At 39.6% G+C, this 14,840-nt stretch overlaps 1 protein-coding gene across 1 annotated transcript in view; it reads left to right on the top strand.

The window, feature by feature from the left end:
• Nucleotides 1-14,840, top strand: part of NECAB1 (N-terminal EF-hand calcium binding protein 1) — a 218,656-nt gene that overhangs the window by 77,069 nt on the left and 126,747 nt on the right. The window contains exon 4 of the mRNA XM_059166058.1: nucleotides 250-275. Within this exon, the coding sequence (XP_059022041.1) occupies nucleotides 250-275 (26 nt within the window). The remainder of the gene's footprint in view (nucleotides 1-249; nucleotides 276-14,840) is intronic.

Raw genomic sequence — 14,840 nt, 5'->3', positions numbered from 1 at the left:
AGCCCAGTGACCCAAGACCCTGGGATCATGACCTGAGCTGAAGGCAGAGGCTTTAGCCCACTGAGCCACCCGGGTTCCCTGACGTAATCATTGTTAATGATTATTTAAGCAATGTAGAATTTATAAGAGAAATACCATAGCTACATATCATTTTTTAATATAGCTATATAGATTGGGGGGGATGACTGTATTTAAGTATATTAAAACTTAAATATTACAAAGTAACAATTTTCTTTCTTTTCTTTTCAGCAATCTTGACACAGAAGAACTATGTGGTAAGTTGTGGTATTTTGTGGGGAGAGTGGGCAATCAAACTCACTACTTGCTTTAGGATGAAAAAGAATACCATCTTATTTAATTTCTACATATCCTGAAATTAATGTCCTAGATTTAGAATATAGTAAAAGATAATTGAGATCTCAAGGGATTTATCTTCATCTGTGAGTCTTACTCAAGCGTGTATTTCACTGGAGAAAGAGTTGGGGCTCATTAATTTGTTCATGGAGAAGAACTTGGTACAAATTGCACTTGGTACAATTAGTTTAACAATAGGAAATTCTCCACTAGTTTGAATATATTTTTACATCGGTGTTTAATACAACTTCACTATTCTCTTCAGTTATATTGACTCTTTACTACTGTTTTTAAAAAATTGACCCCATTGACATATAAAAACAACTTTGTTCCATATCTCCATAAACAGTTCCGGAATGTTAAATTTTACTTGCAAAACAAGTTTTGCTGGAGAGAGGAACTTCTACAGATTCCTGACTTATAGCGTCTTCATTTATTTTCTTCATCCTCATGATTGAAAACAAAAGTCAATGGCTAGGAATGTGGAAAAGGCCAATGTTTCTGAGATTTATTTTTTATGAGAAAATTATGAAGCATTGTGAGACTATTCAGTGTGAAAGAGCTATTTTTCTCCAAACACTGGGAGGTTTTAAGTTTTTTTTTTTTTATAATATAATTTTTTATTTTTTATAAACATATATTTTTATCCCCAGGGGTACAGGTCTGTGAATCACCAGGTTTACACACTTCACAGCACTCACCAAAACACATACCCTCCCCAATGTCCATAATACCACCCCTTTCTCCCAAACCCCCTCCCCCCAGCAACCCTCAGTTTGTTTTGTGAGATTAAGAGTCACTTATGGTTTGTCTCCCTCCCAATCCCATCTTCTTTCATTTATTCTTCTCGTACCCACTTAAGCCCCCATTAAGTTTTGTTTTTTAAGGTAATTATATAAGATAACACCTTGTCCAAGTTGAATTTTATTGTCTAGGTTTTTTAAAAATAATTTTACAGATATGATTCTCTGAAACTCGTAATTGAAGTCATGAGAGCCTCCTGAACATATAATTCTTACAAATTTTAAGTTTGCAAAATCATCACAAAGCCCATTTTTTAAAATTTATTTATTTTCAGCATAACAATATCATTATTTTTTCACCACACCCAGTGCTCCATGCAATCCGTGCCCTCTATAATACCCACCACCTGGTACCCCGACCTCCCACCCCCCCACACTTCAAACCCCTCAGATTGTTTTTCAGAGTCCATAGTCTCTCATGATTCACCTCCCCTTCCAATTTACCCCAACTCCCTTCTCCTCTCTAACTCCCCATGTCCTCTATGCTTTTTGTTATGCTCCACTAATAAGTGAAACCATATGATAATTGACTCTCTCTGCTTGACTTATTTCACTCAGCATAATCTCTTCCAGTCCCATCCATGTTGCTACAAAAGTTGGGTATTCGTCCTTTCTGATGGAGGCATAATACTCCATAGTGTATATGGACCACATCTTCCTTATCCATTCATCCGTTGAAGGGCATCTTGGTTCTTTCCACAGTTTGGCGACCGTGGCCATTGCTGCCATAAACATTGGGGTACAGATCGCCCTTCTTTTCACTACATCTGTATCTTTGGGGTAAATATCCAGGAGTGCAATGGCAGGGTCATAGGGAAATTCTATTTTTAATTTCTTGAGGAATCTCCACACTGTTCTCCAAAGAGGCTGCACCAACTTGCATTCCCACCAACCGTGTAAGAGGGTTCCCCTTTCTTCACATCCTCTCCAATACATGTTGTTTCCTGTCTTGCTAATTTTGGCCATTCTAACTGGTGTAAGGTGATATCTCAATGTGGTTTTAATTTGAATCTCCCTGATGGCTAGTGATGATGAACATTTTTTCATGTGTCTGATAGCCGTTTGTATGTCTTTATTGGAGAAGTGTCTGTCCATATCTTCTGCCTATTTTTTTTAAAGAGTTTTTCTTTATTTATCTGACAGAGATCACAAGTAGGCAGAGAGGCAGGCAGAGAGAGAGGAGGAAGCAGGCTCCCTGCAGCGCAGAGAGCCCGATGTGGGGCTTGATCCCAGGACCCTGGGATCATGACCTGAGCTGAAGGCAGAGGCTTAACCCACTGAGCCACCCAGGTGCCCCTTCTTCCCATTTTATGATATGATTGTCTGTTTTGTATGTGTTGAGTTTGACGAGTTCATTATAGATCCTGGATATCAACCTTTTTACAATATGAGAAGACAAGGTTTCAAGAAAATAACTCTGAACAACACAGATGATAATCAGCACAAGCTTTCCAATTTTCCAGTGGTCTTAAAACAGTTTTCTCTTCCTTCATAGTGTCTCTCTCTCTCTCTCTCTCTCTCTCTCTCCATAGTGTCTCTCTTCAGTTGGAAGAATCCAACTGAAAAGTTGTTTATGCAGAAGCAAGGTATCTGATACCAAAGCAGTTCATGATTTTGTTAACTATGAAGCACTAGTAAAGAAAAACAGGGAAAATCCTGACGTGGTTTACACATAATCCAACCATGACCCATCCACACACAGGTATTAAACTGTGTTAAGTGGACCAAAGGGCCCATGGGAACCATGGCCACCAGTCTCTCTATAGAATATCAATCACTGTAAAGGACAAGTTGTGATCCATTGTCATTCACGTGTAGATGGTCCCCCTAAGGGAAGTGGGGAGATGAAGTGGAGAACTGAGAAGATTATCTTGATAATTTTGTGAGGTTAGGAAATCCATTTGCCTCAAGTGTCTAGATAGGGCAGGCCAAAGTAATGATTTCCTCAAATCATCCAGATCATTCTTTTTGTTTTCTACTCAAACTTGCCTACGTAGACATGTCTTATGAGAACAAGGGATTTTAGCATAAAACATTTAGTGACTCTTCTTTTTGCCACTAAGTTTGCTATGTTGTTTATGTATTGTCATTAAGATGTGCATATTACATTATCCTCTCTCAGTATGATCCTGTATCTTTACCGAATCCTCTGCAAAAAAAAAAATGTTCAATTTGCCTTCTACAATAACAGAACTAGATTAGGAACCTACTGTGCATTTACTGGAAAAAGCTTTGACAGTGACTTTCCCCATAATTAGGAGAGTAGGATATGGGTTTTGTTTTTGTTTTTCTTTTTTAAGAGAGAGCATGCACGCAAGTTTGAGGGGTGGGGTGGGGCAGAGGGACAGGGACAGAGAGAGAATCCCCAGTAGCATCCACTCCCAGCCAAAGCCTGATGTGGGACTTGGTTTCAAGACTCAGATCATGACCTGGGCCGAAATCAAAAGTCAGATGCTTAACCGACTGATACAGGCAACCCATAGTATATGGGGTTTTAATGCAACCAAATTTCTCTGTATTTTTAAACCCAGTGATTGTACTCCCAATCATGTGTTATAATCCTCCCCCTCTCTGTTCAAGAACATGCATTTTAATTTCCAGAGTATAGTTTCGTGTCTTGTTATTTTGTAAATACAAAGTAAATATTTAAGTTGGAGTCTAATGAAAACCAAATGCTTCAGTGCAAGTGAGTAAAATCTGTCTACTCACACCCGGCACAAATTCCCCCTTGTGCATGGGAGGGATGGCACTTAGATCAGTATGGAAAGCAGATTTCATGTGCTTTTTCTTTTTTTTTTTTTTTTTTAAAGATTTTATTTATTTATTTGACAGACAGAGATCACAAGTAGGCAGAGAGGCAGGCAGAGAGAGAGAGAGAGAGAAAGAGGGAAGCAGGCTTCCTGCGGAGCAGGGAGCCCAGTGCAGGGCTCGATCCCAGGACCCTGAGATCATGACCCGAGCCGAAGGCAGCAGCCCAAACCACTGAGCCACCCAGGCGCCCCTTCATGTGCTTTTTCAAAGAAGCAGTTAAAAGGTCCAGGTATCTATGCCTCTTTGGTTAGGTTTATTCCTAGGTATCTTATGGTTTTGGGTGCAATTATAAATGGGATGGACTCCTTAATTTCTCTTCTGTCTTGCTGTGGTGTAGAGAAATGCAACTGATTTCTGTGCATTGATTTTTATATCCTGACACTTTACTGAATTCCTGTATAAGTTCTAGCAGTTTTGGAGTGGAGTCTTTTGGGTTTTCCACATATAGTATCATATCATCTGCAAAGAGTGATAGTTTGACTTCTTCTTTGCCGATTTGGATGCCTTTAATTTCCTTTTGTTGTCTGATTGCTGAGATTAGGACCTCTAGTACTATGTTGAATAGCAGTGGTGATAATGGACATCCCTGCCGTGTTCCTGACCTTAGCGGAAAAGCTTTCAGTTTTTCTCTATTGAGAATGATATTTGCGGTGGGTTTTTCATAGATGGCTTTGATGATATTGAGGTATGTGCCCTCTATCCCTACACTTTGAAGAGTTTTGATCAGGAAGGGATGCTGTACTTTGTCAAATGCTTTTTCAGCATCTATTGAGAGTATCATATGGTTCTTGTTCTTTCTTTTATTGATGTGTTGTATCATATTGACTGATTTGCGGATGTTGAACCAACCTTGCAGCCCTGGAATAAATCCCACTTGGTCGTGGTGAATAATCCTTTTAATGTACTGTTGAATCCTATTGGCTAGTATTTTGTTGAGTATTTTCGCATCTGTGTTCATCAAGGATATTGGTCTATAGCTCTCTTTTTTGGTGGGATCCTTGTCTGGTTTTGGGATCAAGGTGATGCTGGCCTCATAAAATGAGTTTAGAAGTTTTCTTTCCATTTCTATTTTTTGGAACAGTTTCAGGAGAATAGGAATTAGTTCTTCTTTAAATGTTTGGTAGAATTCCCCCGGGAAGCCGTCTGGCCCTGGGCTTTTGTTTGTTTGGAGATTTTTAATGACTGTTTCAATCTCCTTATTGGTTATGGGTCTGTTCAGGCTTTCTATTTCTTCCTGGTTCAGTTGTGGTAGTTTATATGTTTCTAGGAATGCATCCATTTCTTCCAGATTGTCAAATTTATTGGCGTAGAGTTGCTCATAGTATGTTCTTATAATAGTTTGTATTTCTTTGGTGTTAGTTGTGATCTCTCCTCTTTCATTCATAATTTTATTTATTTGGGTCCTTTCTCTTTTCTTTTTGATAAGTCGGGCCAGGGGTTTATCAATTTTATTAATTCTTTCAAAGAACCAGTTCCTAGTTCCCCTGGGGATAAAAATATATGTTTATAAAAAATAAAAAATTAAAAAAAAAAAAGGTTTAGGTATCTAAAAGTTTCATTCTGTTGCTTTTACTTAATTTGTTCATTTACTAAATGATAGACCTAGAAATGAAAAACTATAAAGTATCAGTTTGTTTTAGTTATGAAAATAATACTTAGTTTTTAAGATTTAATAATACAGAATTACATGGGCATTTAAGATGGAATGTCAGTCTCCTTTTTCCCCTCCCTGCTTTTTCCCTAATCTCTGCTGCTTGGAGCATCGCCTTCCAGATATTTTTATTCATAAGTTGACATTGATATATATGTCTTGATAGATAATTTTTCCAACAGTGAGGTCATGCTATATGATCAGTGTAACTGCACACTGTTCATTTTATTACAAAGGTTGCAAATGTGCTGCATGCACCTTCAGTTTTTTAGTCACATCCTCTTTTGTGGATTTTCAGGGTTTTTTCCAACGTTTCCCTTGGACAAAGTGCACTGAAGTAAACATCCTCATTTGTATTATCTTTGTACTCTTGTATGAGTAGTTCTATATGGTAGATGCCTAGAGGTGTCATGACTTGGTCAAAGACTCGTCAGGCTGCACGCCCACCAGCAGTGCTGAGCCATTGCATGTGCTTCACTCTTCCCATAATTGGGGAGGCCTGCCCAAATAGTAGCTGTTGGCCATACCTTACCAGTCAGTACATAACTCAATTACAACTAGGTATTTGTGTTTGAACTCTAGCTTTGAGTCTTTGGTTTTCTGTTCATTCCATCTTCAGCTGTGATCTAAAATCTATCAGGAGTAAAATTATTACTTTCCTGATCCTACCCCGGGCTGAAGGATAGAGGCTGCCCGAATGACCTCAGTGTGACCCCTGGGCAGTGCTGAGAGGTATCCATGCCAGACAGGTCAAATGCTGGAAAATCAGAAGTCACTATTCCTCTTCCATACTATTATAGTTGTAGCTTCCTGGAACATTTATAAAATGACGAAAAAGAGGGCCCAGTCCATTAAACATCTGAGTCTTAATCTCAGCTCGGTCCTTAATCTTAGAGTTGTGAGCTCCAACCCTGTATTGGGCTCCATGCTGGCTGTGGACCATACTTTAAAAAAAAAAAAAAAAATCACTAAAAATGAGCTGTAAAACATTTTGCATGACACTCCCCAACTCTCCATTCTCTTTCATTTCCATATTTTCCTCCTGATCTAGTACACTGCTTGGGAAGCTATAGCAAGGTACATGCTATAGGATTCTGAACTCATGAGACTGCTTTGTGAGCTCAGTTCCCAGTGTGACCTTGGTGGAGGGTATGGGGCTCTGGTTCTGACTTGAAATTCTTAGGCCAAACCTGAAAACACGATCACCTGGAGGATTAAGATGCAGACTAAGAAAATAAGACAAAACTTGGTGATGCAACGCCACCAGTTAGGTAGAGCAAGGAAGGGAGAAACTAACCTTTAGTGAGCATATTATTAGTGAAGATGTTGCATTGAATTTCCATGAAATACTTTGCTTTCTGACAGTCAGCTTGTCGAATATGTCTGCTTATAAATGGTGCTCTATTCTCCTATAAAACAATGTTCAAACTCTTACCTTTCAAAGATTCTTAACTTAAACCGATGAGACTACTTTGCCACACATTTCCATATGTGCTATACAAGTCTGCTTTGCTCTTGCCTATGGAACTCACACGCAGGTTTTAATAAAAGTAGATTCCTCCAGGAAATCATTCTAGTTCTTGGGGGATGGGAGTTTGGGGTTCTGTTTATTTATTTATTTTTAATCCCCAGACGGAACTATGCAGCTCTTTTAATTTTGTCTTTTGATACTATAGCAAATCATATTATAGTCTTTAGGAAAAAGTTCCCTACAAGAAAAAACATGTAAAAGGAATTCCACATATAATGGGTTATTTGGGGACTGTCCTGACAGAACATATATTCAGCACTTTAACTGTACTCTGTAGATACGGAGTTGAAAGGATAGATGTCACCCTGAGGGAGTGTCAGCATCTTCACTCCTGACCCATTGGGGCACATGGGAAGTGAAGCTCTGAGCCCAGGCCGCAGATGAAGGGTACATCTTGAGAATGAGGTGTGTTCAGAGGTCCTGGGCCCTTTCTCTGGAAGGCCAGAGCTGTGCTGGCTCTTCTGGTCAGCCTCAGACCCTGAACTTACACATAGGCTGTTAGATAAGAGAATAGAGCCAGATTACAGAGGGCTGAAGGATAGAGGCTGCCTGAATGGCCTCAGTGTGACCTGAACAGCTGGAACCCACTTCAGATGCAGGCCTGAATGTGCCCCACATGGGACAGTCATTGTTGTTTGAGAATGATGGACAGTTCCCACGTTTGGGTCACTTCATCACTAATTTCTGCTTCTCTGGAGCTCCTTTTCTGCATTATCAACCACTAGTGCTCCCTCAGGCTGGCACACAGAGGCCCCCCAGGTTGGAGCTCCCCTCCATGCCCAGAGTCTATAAAGGTGGGCACCATTTCTGCTGTATAGCTGTCTTCAGCCCTCATATCCAGGGCTGCTCTCACAACTTCCTATTCCAATCATCTCCACATCCCTGCCCTGACATAAATCCCTACCTCCTGTCTGGAATTTTACAGGATCTCCCATCTGGCCCATGGCTTGAGTATCTCTCAGTGGTCATGCTATCAACAAACCAGAGTTTTAATGAACCAGTATATATTCTGGATCTTTCTTTCTCTCTAATGCTATGATTTGAGGACGAAACTCCTTTGCCCAGCTCACATTGGAATTGTGATTCAAATGAGGCATGGGAGCACAGTAACAGGAAGAAAACCATCTAAGCTCAGCCACTTGTGAAGCCATCACAGGTTTTCTTTCCCTGCCTGTCACATCTTTGGGTATGCAGCCATACTGCGGAAATTTCAAGTTCCTGCCTACCCTCTCCTCATAGCTTTGGCATGGCTTGGGGTCCTTGTTCTGTGGTGAAATCACTCCTGGCAATTCACTCTACTCTTGTCTCTCCTGATGGTGTGTCACCAATATTTCTCAAACATTCCACAGCATATCCAGGATAACCTTTCTCATGAGAATATTGGAGGGGGTCACTCTACTTTTCAAAATTGTCCTATGCCTTCTCATTTCCTCTAGTAATTCTCAAATTTATTCCAGCTCCTAATCTATCCTGGCATATCTATAAAACATGGTGATTTCTTGGCCTTAACGCAAATTTTGATTCGGTTATGAGACTTTCTCACTATTCCTTTCTAACAAGTACTCTAGGGCAGTGCTTTTCAAACTTACATGAGCCTTATAAAGTGAGTTTTGAAATAGTCCTTTTCTTACTTTTTTTTCTTTTGAGGAATTTGAGAAGGATTTGTATTGTTATTTAAATGTTTGGTAGAATCCACCATCCACCAGTGAAGAATTCTGTTTGGGGAACTTTTTTTTTTTTTTTTTTTTTTTTTTTTTAATTTTTTATTTTTTATAAACATATATTTTTTATATACATATATTTTTATCCCCAGGTCTGTGAATCACCAGGTTTACACACTTCACAGCACTCACCAAATCACATACCCTCCCCAATGTCCATAATCCCACCCCCTTCTCCCCAACCCCCTCCCCCCGGCAACCCTCAGTTTGTTTTGTGAGATTAAGAGTCACTTATGGTTTGTCTCCCTCCCAATCCCATCTTGTTTCATTTATTCTTCTACCCACTTAAGCCTCCATGTTGCATCACCACTTCCTCATATCAGGGAGATCATATGATAGTTGTCTTTCTCTGCTTGACTTATTTCGCTAAGCATGATACGCTCTAGTTCCATCCATGTTGTTGCAAATGGCAAGATTTCATTTCTTTTGATGGCTGCATAGTATTCCATTGTGTATATATACCACATCTTCTTGATCCATTCATCTGTTGATGGACATCTAGGTTCTTTCCATAGTTTGGCTATTGTGGACATTGCTGCTATAAACATTCGGGTGCATGTGTCCCTTTGGATCACTACATTTGTATCTTTAGGGTAAATACCCAATAGTGCAATTGCTGGGTCATAGGGCAGTTCTATTTTCAACATTTTGAGGAACCTCCATGCTGTTTTCCAGAGTGGCTGCACCAGCTTGCATTCCCACCAACAGTGTAGGAGGGTTCCCCTTTCTCCGCATCCTCGCCAGCATCTGTCATTTCCTGACTTGTTGATTTTAGCCATTCTGACTGGTGTGAGGTGATATCTCATTGTGGTTTTGATTTGTATTTCCCTGATGCCAAGTGATATGGAGCACTTTTTCATGTGTCTGTTGGCCATCTGGATGTCTTCTTTGCAGAAATGTCTGTTCATGTCTTCTGCCCATTTCTTGATTGGATTATTTGTTCTTTGGGTGTTGAGTTTGCTAAGTTCTTTATAGATTCTGGACACTAGTCCTTTATCTGATATGTCGTTTGCAAATATCTTCTCCCATTCTGTCAGTTGTCTTTTGATTTTGTTAACTGTTTCCTTTGCTGTGCAAAAGCTTTTGATCTTGATGAAATCCCAGTAGTTCATTTTTTCCCTTGCTTCCCTTGCCTTTTGCGTTGTTCCTAGGAAGATGTTGCTGCGGCAGAGGTCGAAGAGGTTGCTGCCCGTGTTCTCCTCAAGGATTTTGATGGATTCCTTTCGTACATTGAGGTCCTTCATCCATTTTGAGTCTATTTTTGTGTGTGGTGTAAGGAAATGGTCCAATTTCATTTTTCTGCATGTGGCTGTCCAATTTTCCCAGCACCATTTATTGAAAAGGCTGTCTTTTTTCCATTGGACATTCTTTCCTGCTTTGTCGAAGATTAGTTGACCATAGAGTTGAGGGTCTATTTCTGGGCTCTCTATTCTGTTCCATTGATCTATGTGTCTGTTTTTGTGCCAGTACCATGCTGTCTTGATGATGACAGCTTTGTAATAGAGCTTGAAGTCCGGAATTGTGATGCCACCAACGTTGGCTTTCTTTTTCAATATCCCTTTGGCTATTCGAGGTCTTTTCTGGTTCCATATAAATTTTAGAATTATTTGTTCCATTTCTTTGAAAAAGATGGATGGTACTTTGATAGGAATTGCATTAAATGTGTAGATTGCTTTAGGTAGCATAGACATTTTCACAATATTTATTCTTCCAATCCAGGAGCATGGAACATTTTTCCATTTCTTTGTGTCTTCCTCAATTTCTTTCATGAGTACTTTATAGTTTTCTGAGTATAGATTCTGTGTCTCTTTGGTTAGGTTTATTCCTAGGTATCTTATGGTTTTGGATGCAATTGTAAATGGGATTGACTCCTTAATATCTCTTTCTTCTGTCTTGCTGTTGGTGTAGAGAAATGCAACTGATTTCTGTGCATTGATTTTATATCCTGACACTTTACTGAATTCCTGTATAAGTTCTAGCAGTTTTGGAGTGGAGTCTTTTGGGTTTTCCACATATAGTATCATATCATCTGCGAAGAGTGATAATTTGACTTCTTCTTTGCCGATTTGGATGCCTTTAATTTCCTTTTGTTGTCTGATTGCTGAGGCTAGGACCTCTAGTACGATGTTGAATAGCAGTGGTGATAATGGACATCCCTGCCGTGTTCCTGACCTTAGCGGAAAAGCTTTCAGTTTTTCTCCATTGAGAATGATATTTGCGGTGGGTTTTTCATAGATGGCTTTGATGATATTGAGGTATGTGCCCTCTATCCCTACACTTTGAAGAGTTTTGATCAGGAAGGGATGTTGTACTTTGTCAAATGCTTTTTCAGCATCTATTGAGAGTATCATATGGTTCTTGTTCTTACTTTTATTGATGTGTTGTATCACATTGACTGATTTGCGGATGTTGAACCAACCTTGCAGCCCTGGAATAAATCCCACTTGGTCGTGGTGAATAATCTTTTTAATGTACTGTTGAATCCGATTGGCTAGTATTTTGTTGAGTATTTTCGCATCTGTGTTCATCAAGGATATCGGTCTATAGCTCTCTTTTTTGGTGGGATCCTTGTCTGGTTTTGGGATCAAGGTGATGCTGGCCTCATAAAATGAGTTTGGAAGTTTTCCTTCCATTTCTATTTTTTGGAACAGTTTCAGGAGAATAGGAATTAGTTCTTCTTTAAATGTTTGGTAGAATTCCCCCGGGAAGCCGTCTGGCCCTGGGCTTTTGTTTGTTTGGAGATTTTTAATGACTGTTTCAATCTCCTTACTGGTTATGGGTCTGTTCAGGCTTTCTATTTCTTCATGGTTCAGTTGTGGTAGTTTATATGTTTCTAGGAATGCATCCATTTCTTCCAGATTGTCAAATTTATTGGCGTAGAGTTGCTCATAGTATGTTCTTATAATAGTTTGTATTTCCTTGGTGTTAGTTGTGATCTCTCCTCTTTCATTCATGATTTTATTTATTTGGGTCCTTTCTCTTTTCTTTTTGATAAGTCGGGCCAGGGGTTTATCAATTTTATTAATTCTTTCAAAGAACCAGCTCCTAGTTTCGTTGATTTGTTCTATTGTTTTTTTGGTTTCTATTTCATTGATTTCTGCTCTGATCTTTATGATTTCTCTTCTCCTGCTGGGCTTAGGGTTTCTTTCTTGTTCCTTCTCCAGCTCCTTTAGGTGTAGGGTTAGGTTGTGTACCTGAGACCTTTCTTGTTTCTTGAGAAAGGCTTGTACCGCTATGTATTTTCCTCTCAGGACTGCCTTTGTTGTGTCCCACAGATTTTGAACCGTTGTATTTTCATTATCATTTGTTTCCATGATTTTTTTCAATTCTTCTTTAATTTCCCGGTTGACCCATTCATTCTTTAGAAGGATACTGTTTAGTCTCCATGTATTTGGGTTCTTTCCAAACTTCCTTTTGTGGTTGAGTTCTAGCTTTAGAGCATTGTGGTCTGAAAATATGCAGGGAATGATCCCAATCTTTTGATACCGGTTGAGTCCTGATTTAGGACCGAGGATGTGATCTATTCTGGAGAATGTACCATGTGCACTAGAGAAGAATGTGTATTCTGTTGCTTTGGGATGAAATATTCTGAATATATCTGTGATGTCCATCTGGTCCAGTGTGTCATTTAAGGCCTTTATTTCCTTGCTGATCTTTTGCTTGGATGACCTGTCCATTTCAGTGAGGGGAATATTAAAGTCCCCTACTATTATTGTATTGTTGTTTATGTGTTTCTTTGATTTTGTTATTAATTGGTTTATATAGTTGGCTGCTCCCACGTTGGGGGCATAGATATTTAAAATTGTTAAATCTTCTTGTTGGACAGACCCTTTGAGTATGATATAGTGTCCTTCCTCATCTCTTATTACAGTCTTTGGCTTAAAATCTAATTGATCTGATATAAGGATTGCCACTCCTGCTTTCTTCTGATGTCCATTAGCATGGTAAATTCTTTTCCACCCCCTCACTTTAAATCTGGAGGTGTCTTCGGGCTTAAAATGTGTTTCTTGGAGGCAACATATAGATGGGTTTTGTTTTTTTATCCATTCTGATACCCTGTGTCTTTTGACAGGGGCATTTAGCCCATTCACATTCAGGGTAACTATTGAGAGATATGAATTTAGTGCCATTGTATTGCCTGTAAGGTGACTGTTACTGTATATGGTCTCTGTTCCTTTCTGATCTACCACTTGTAGGCTCTCTCTTTGCTTAGAGGACCCCTTTCAATATTTCCTGTAGAGCTGGTTTGGTATTTGCAAATTCTTTCAGTTGTTGTTTGTCCTGGAAGCTTTTAATCTCTCCTTCTATTTTCAATGATAGCCTAGCTGGATATAGTATTCTTGGCTGCATGTTTTTCTCGTTTAGTGCTCTGAAAATATCATGCCAGCTCTTTCTGGCCTGCCAGGTCTCTGTGGATAAGTCAGCTGCCAATCTAATATTTTTACCATTGTATGTTACAGACTTCTTTTCCCGGGCTGCTTTCAGGATTTTCTCTTTGTCATTGAGACTTGTAAATTTTACTATTATGTGACGGGGTGTGGGCCTATTCTTATTTATTTTGAGGGGCATTCTCTGAACCTCCTGAATTTTGATGCTCGTTCCCTTTGCCATATTGGGGAAATTCTCCCCAATAATTCTCTCCAGTATACCTTCTGCTCCCCTCTCACTTTCTTCTTCTTCTGGAATCCCAATTATTCTAATGTTGTTTCGTCTTATGGTGTCACTTATTTCTCGAATTCTCCCCTCGTGGTCCAGTAGCTGTTTGTCCCTCTTTTGATCAGCTTCTTTATTCTCTGTCATTTGGTCTTCTATATCACTAATTCTTTCTTCTGCCTCATTTATCCTAGCAGTGAGAGCCTCCATTTTTGATTGCACCTCATTAATAGCTTTTTTGATTTCAACTTGGTTAGATTTTAGTTCTTTTATTTCTCCAGAAAGGGCTTTTATATCTCTCGAGAGGGTTTCTCTAATATCTTCCATGCCTTTTTCGAGCCCGGCTAGAACCTTGAGAATTGTCATTCTGAACTCTAGATCTGACATATTACCGATGTCTGTATTGATTAGGTCCCTAGCCTTCGGTACTGCCTCTTGTTCTTTTTTTTGTGGTGAATTTTTACGTCTTGTCATTTTGTCCAGATAAGAGTAAATGAAGGGGCAAGTAAAATACTAAAAGGGTGGCAACAACCCCAGGAAAATATGCTTTAGCCAAATTAGAAGAGATCCAAAATCGTGAGTGGGGAGAAAGGGGATAAAAAGAGGTTCAAAAAGGAAGAAAGAAAAAAGAAAAAAAAAAAAAAAAGAAAAGAATTTTTTTTTTTTAAAAAAGAAAACACCTAAGAAAAATGTAAAAAAAAATATATATATATTAGATAAACTAGTAAAAAATCGTTAAAAAAGAAAAAGGTAACAGTTAAAAAAAAAAAAAATTTTACCCGAAGGCGAGAAAAAAAAAAAAAATGAAAAAGAAAAAATTAAATTAACTGCAAGACTAAAAAAAATCACAGGAAAAAAGCCATGAGTTCCGTGCTTGGCTTTCTCCTCCTCTGGAATTCTGCTGCTCTCCTTGGTATTGAAACCGCACTCCTTGGTAGGTGAGCTTGGTCTCGGCTGGATTTCTTGTTGATCTTCTGGGGGAGGGGCCTGTTGTAGTGATTTTCAAGTGTCTTTGCCCCAGGCGGAATTACACCGCCCTTACCCGGGGCCGGGGTGAGTAATCCGCTCGGGTTTGCTTTCAGGAGCTTTTGTTCCCTGAGCGCTTTCCGTAGAGTTCCAGAGGACGGGAATACAAATGGCGGCCTCCTGGTCTCCGGCCCGGAGGAGCCGAGAGCCCAGGGCCCCACTCCTCAGTGCGCCCTCAGAGAACAGCGCCCAGTTACTCCCGTCTGCCTGACCACCGGCCGCGCTCCGAGCTCACCGAGCCTGCGACCGGTTCAAGGTAACACGGAGCTGCGAGCTTACTGTCGGCTCTG

Source organism: Mustela lutreola, chromosome 3 (assembly GCF_030435805.1).
Source record: "Mustela lutreola isolate mMusLut2 chromosome 3, mMusLut2.pri, whole genome shotgun sequence".
In the NCBI taxonomy this organism is placed as follows: domain Eukaryota; kingdom Metazoa; phylum Chordata; class Mammalia; order Carnivora; family Mustelidae; genus Mustela; species Mustela lutreola.
The sequence above is the reverse complement of the archived record's forward strand: the minus strand, read 5'-3'. Positions and strand labels throughout refer to the sequence as shown.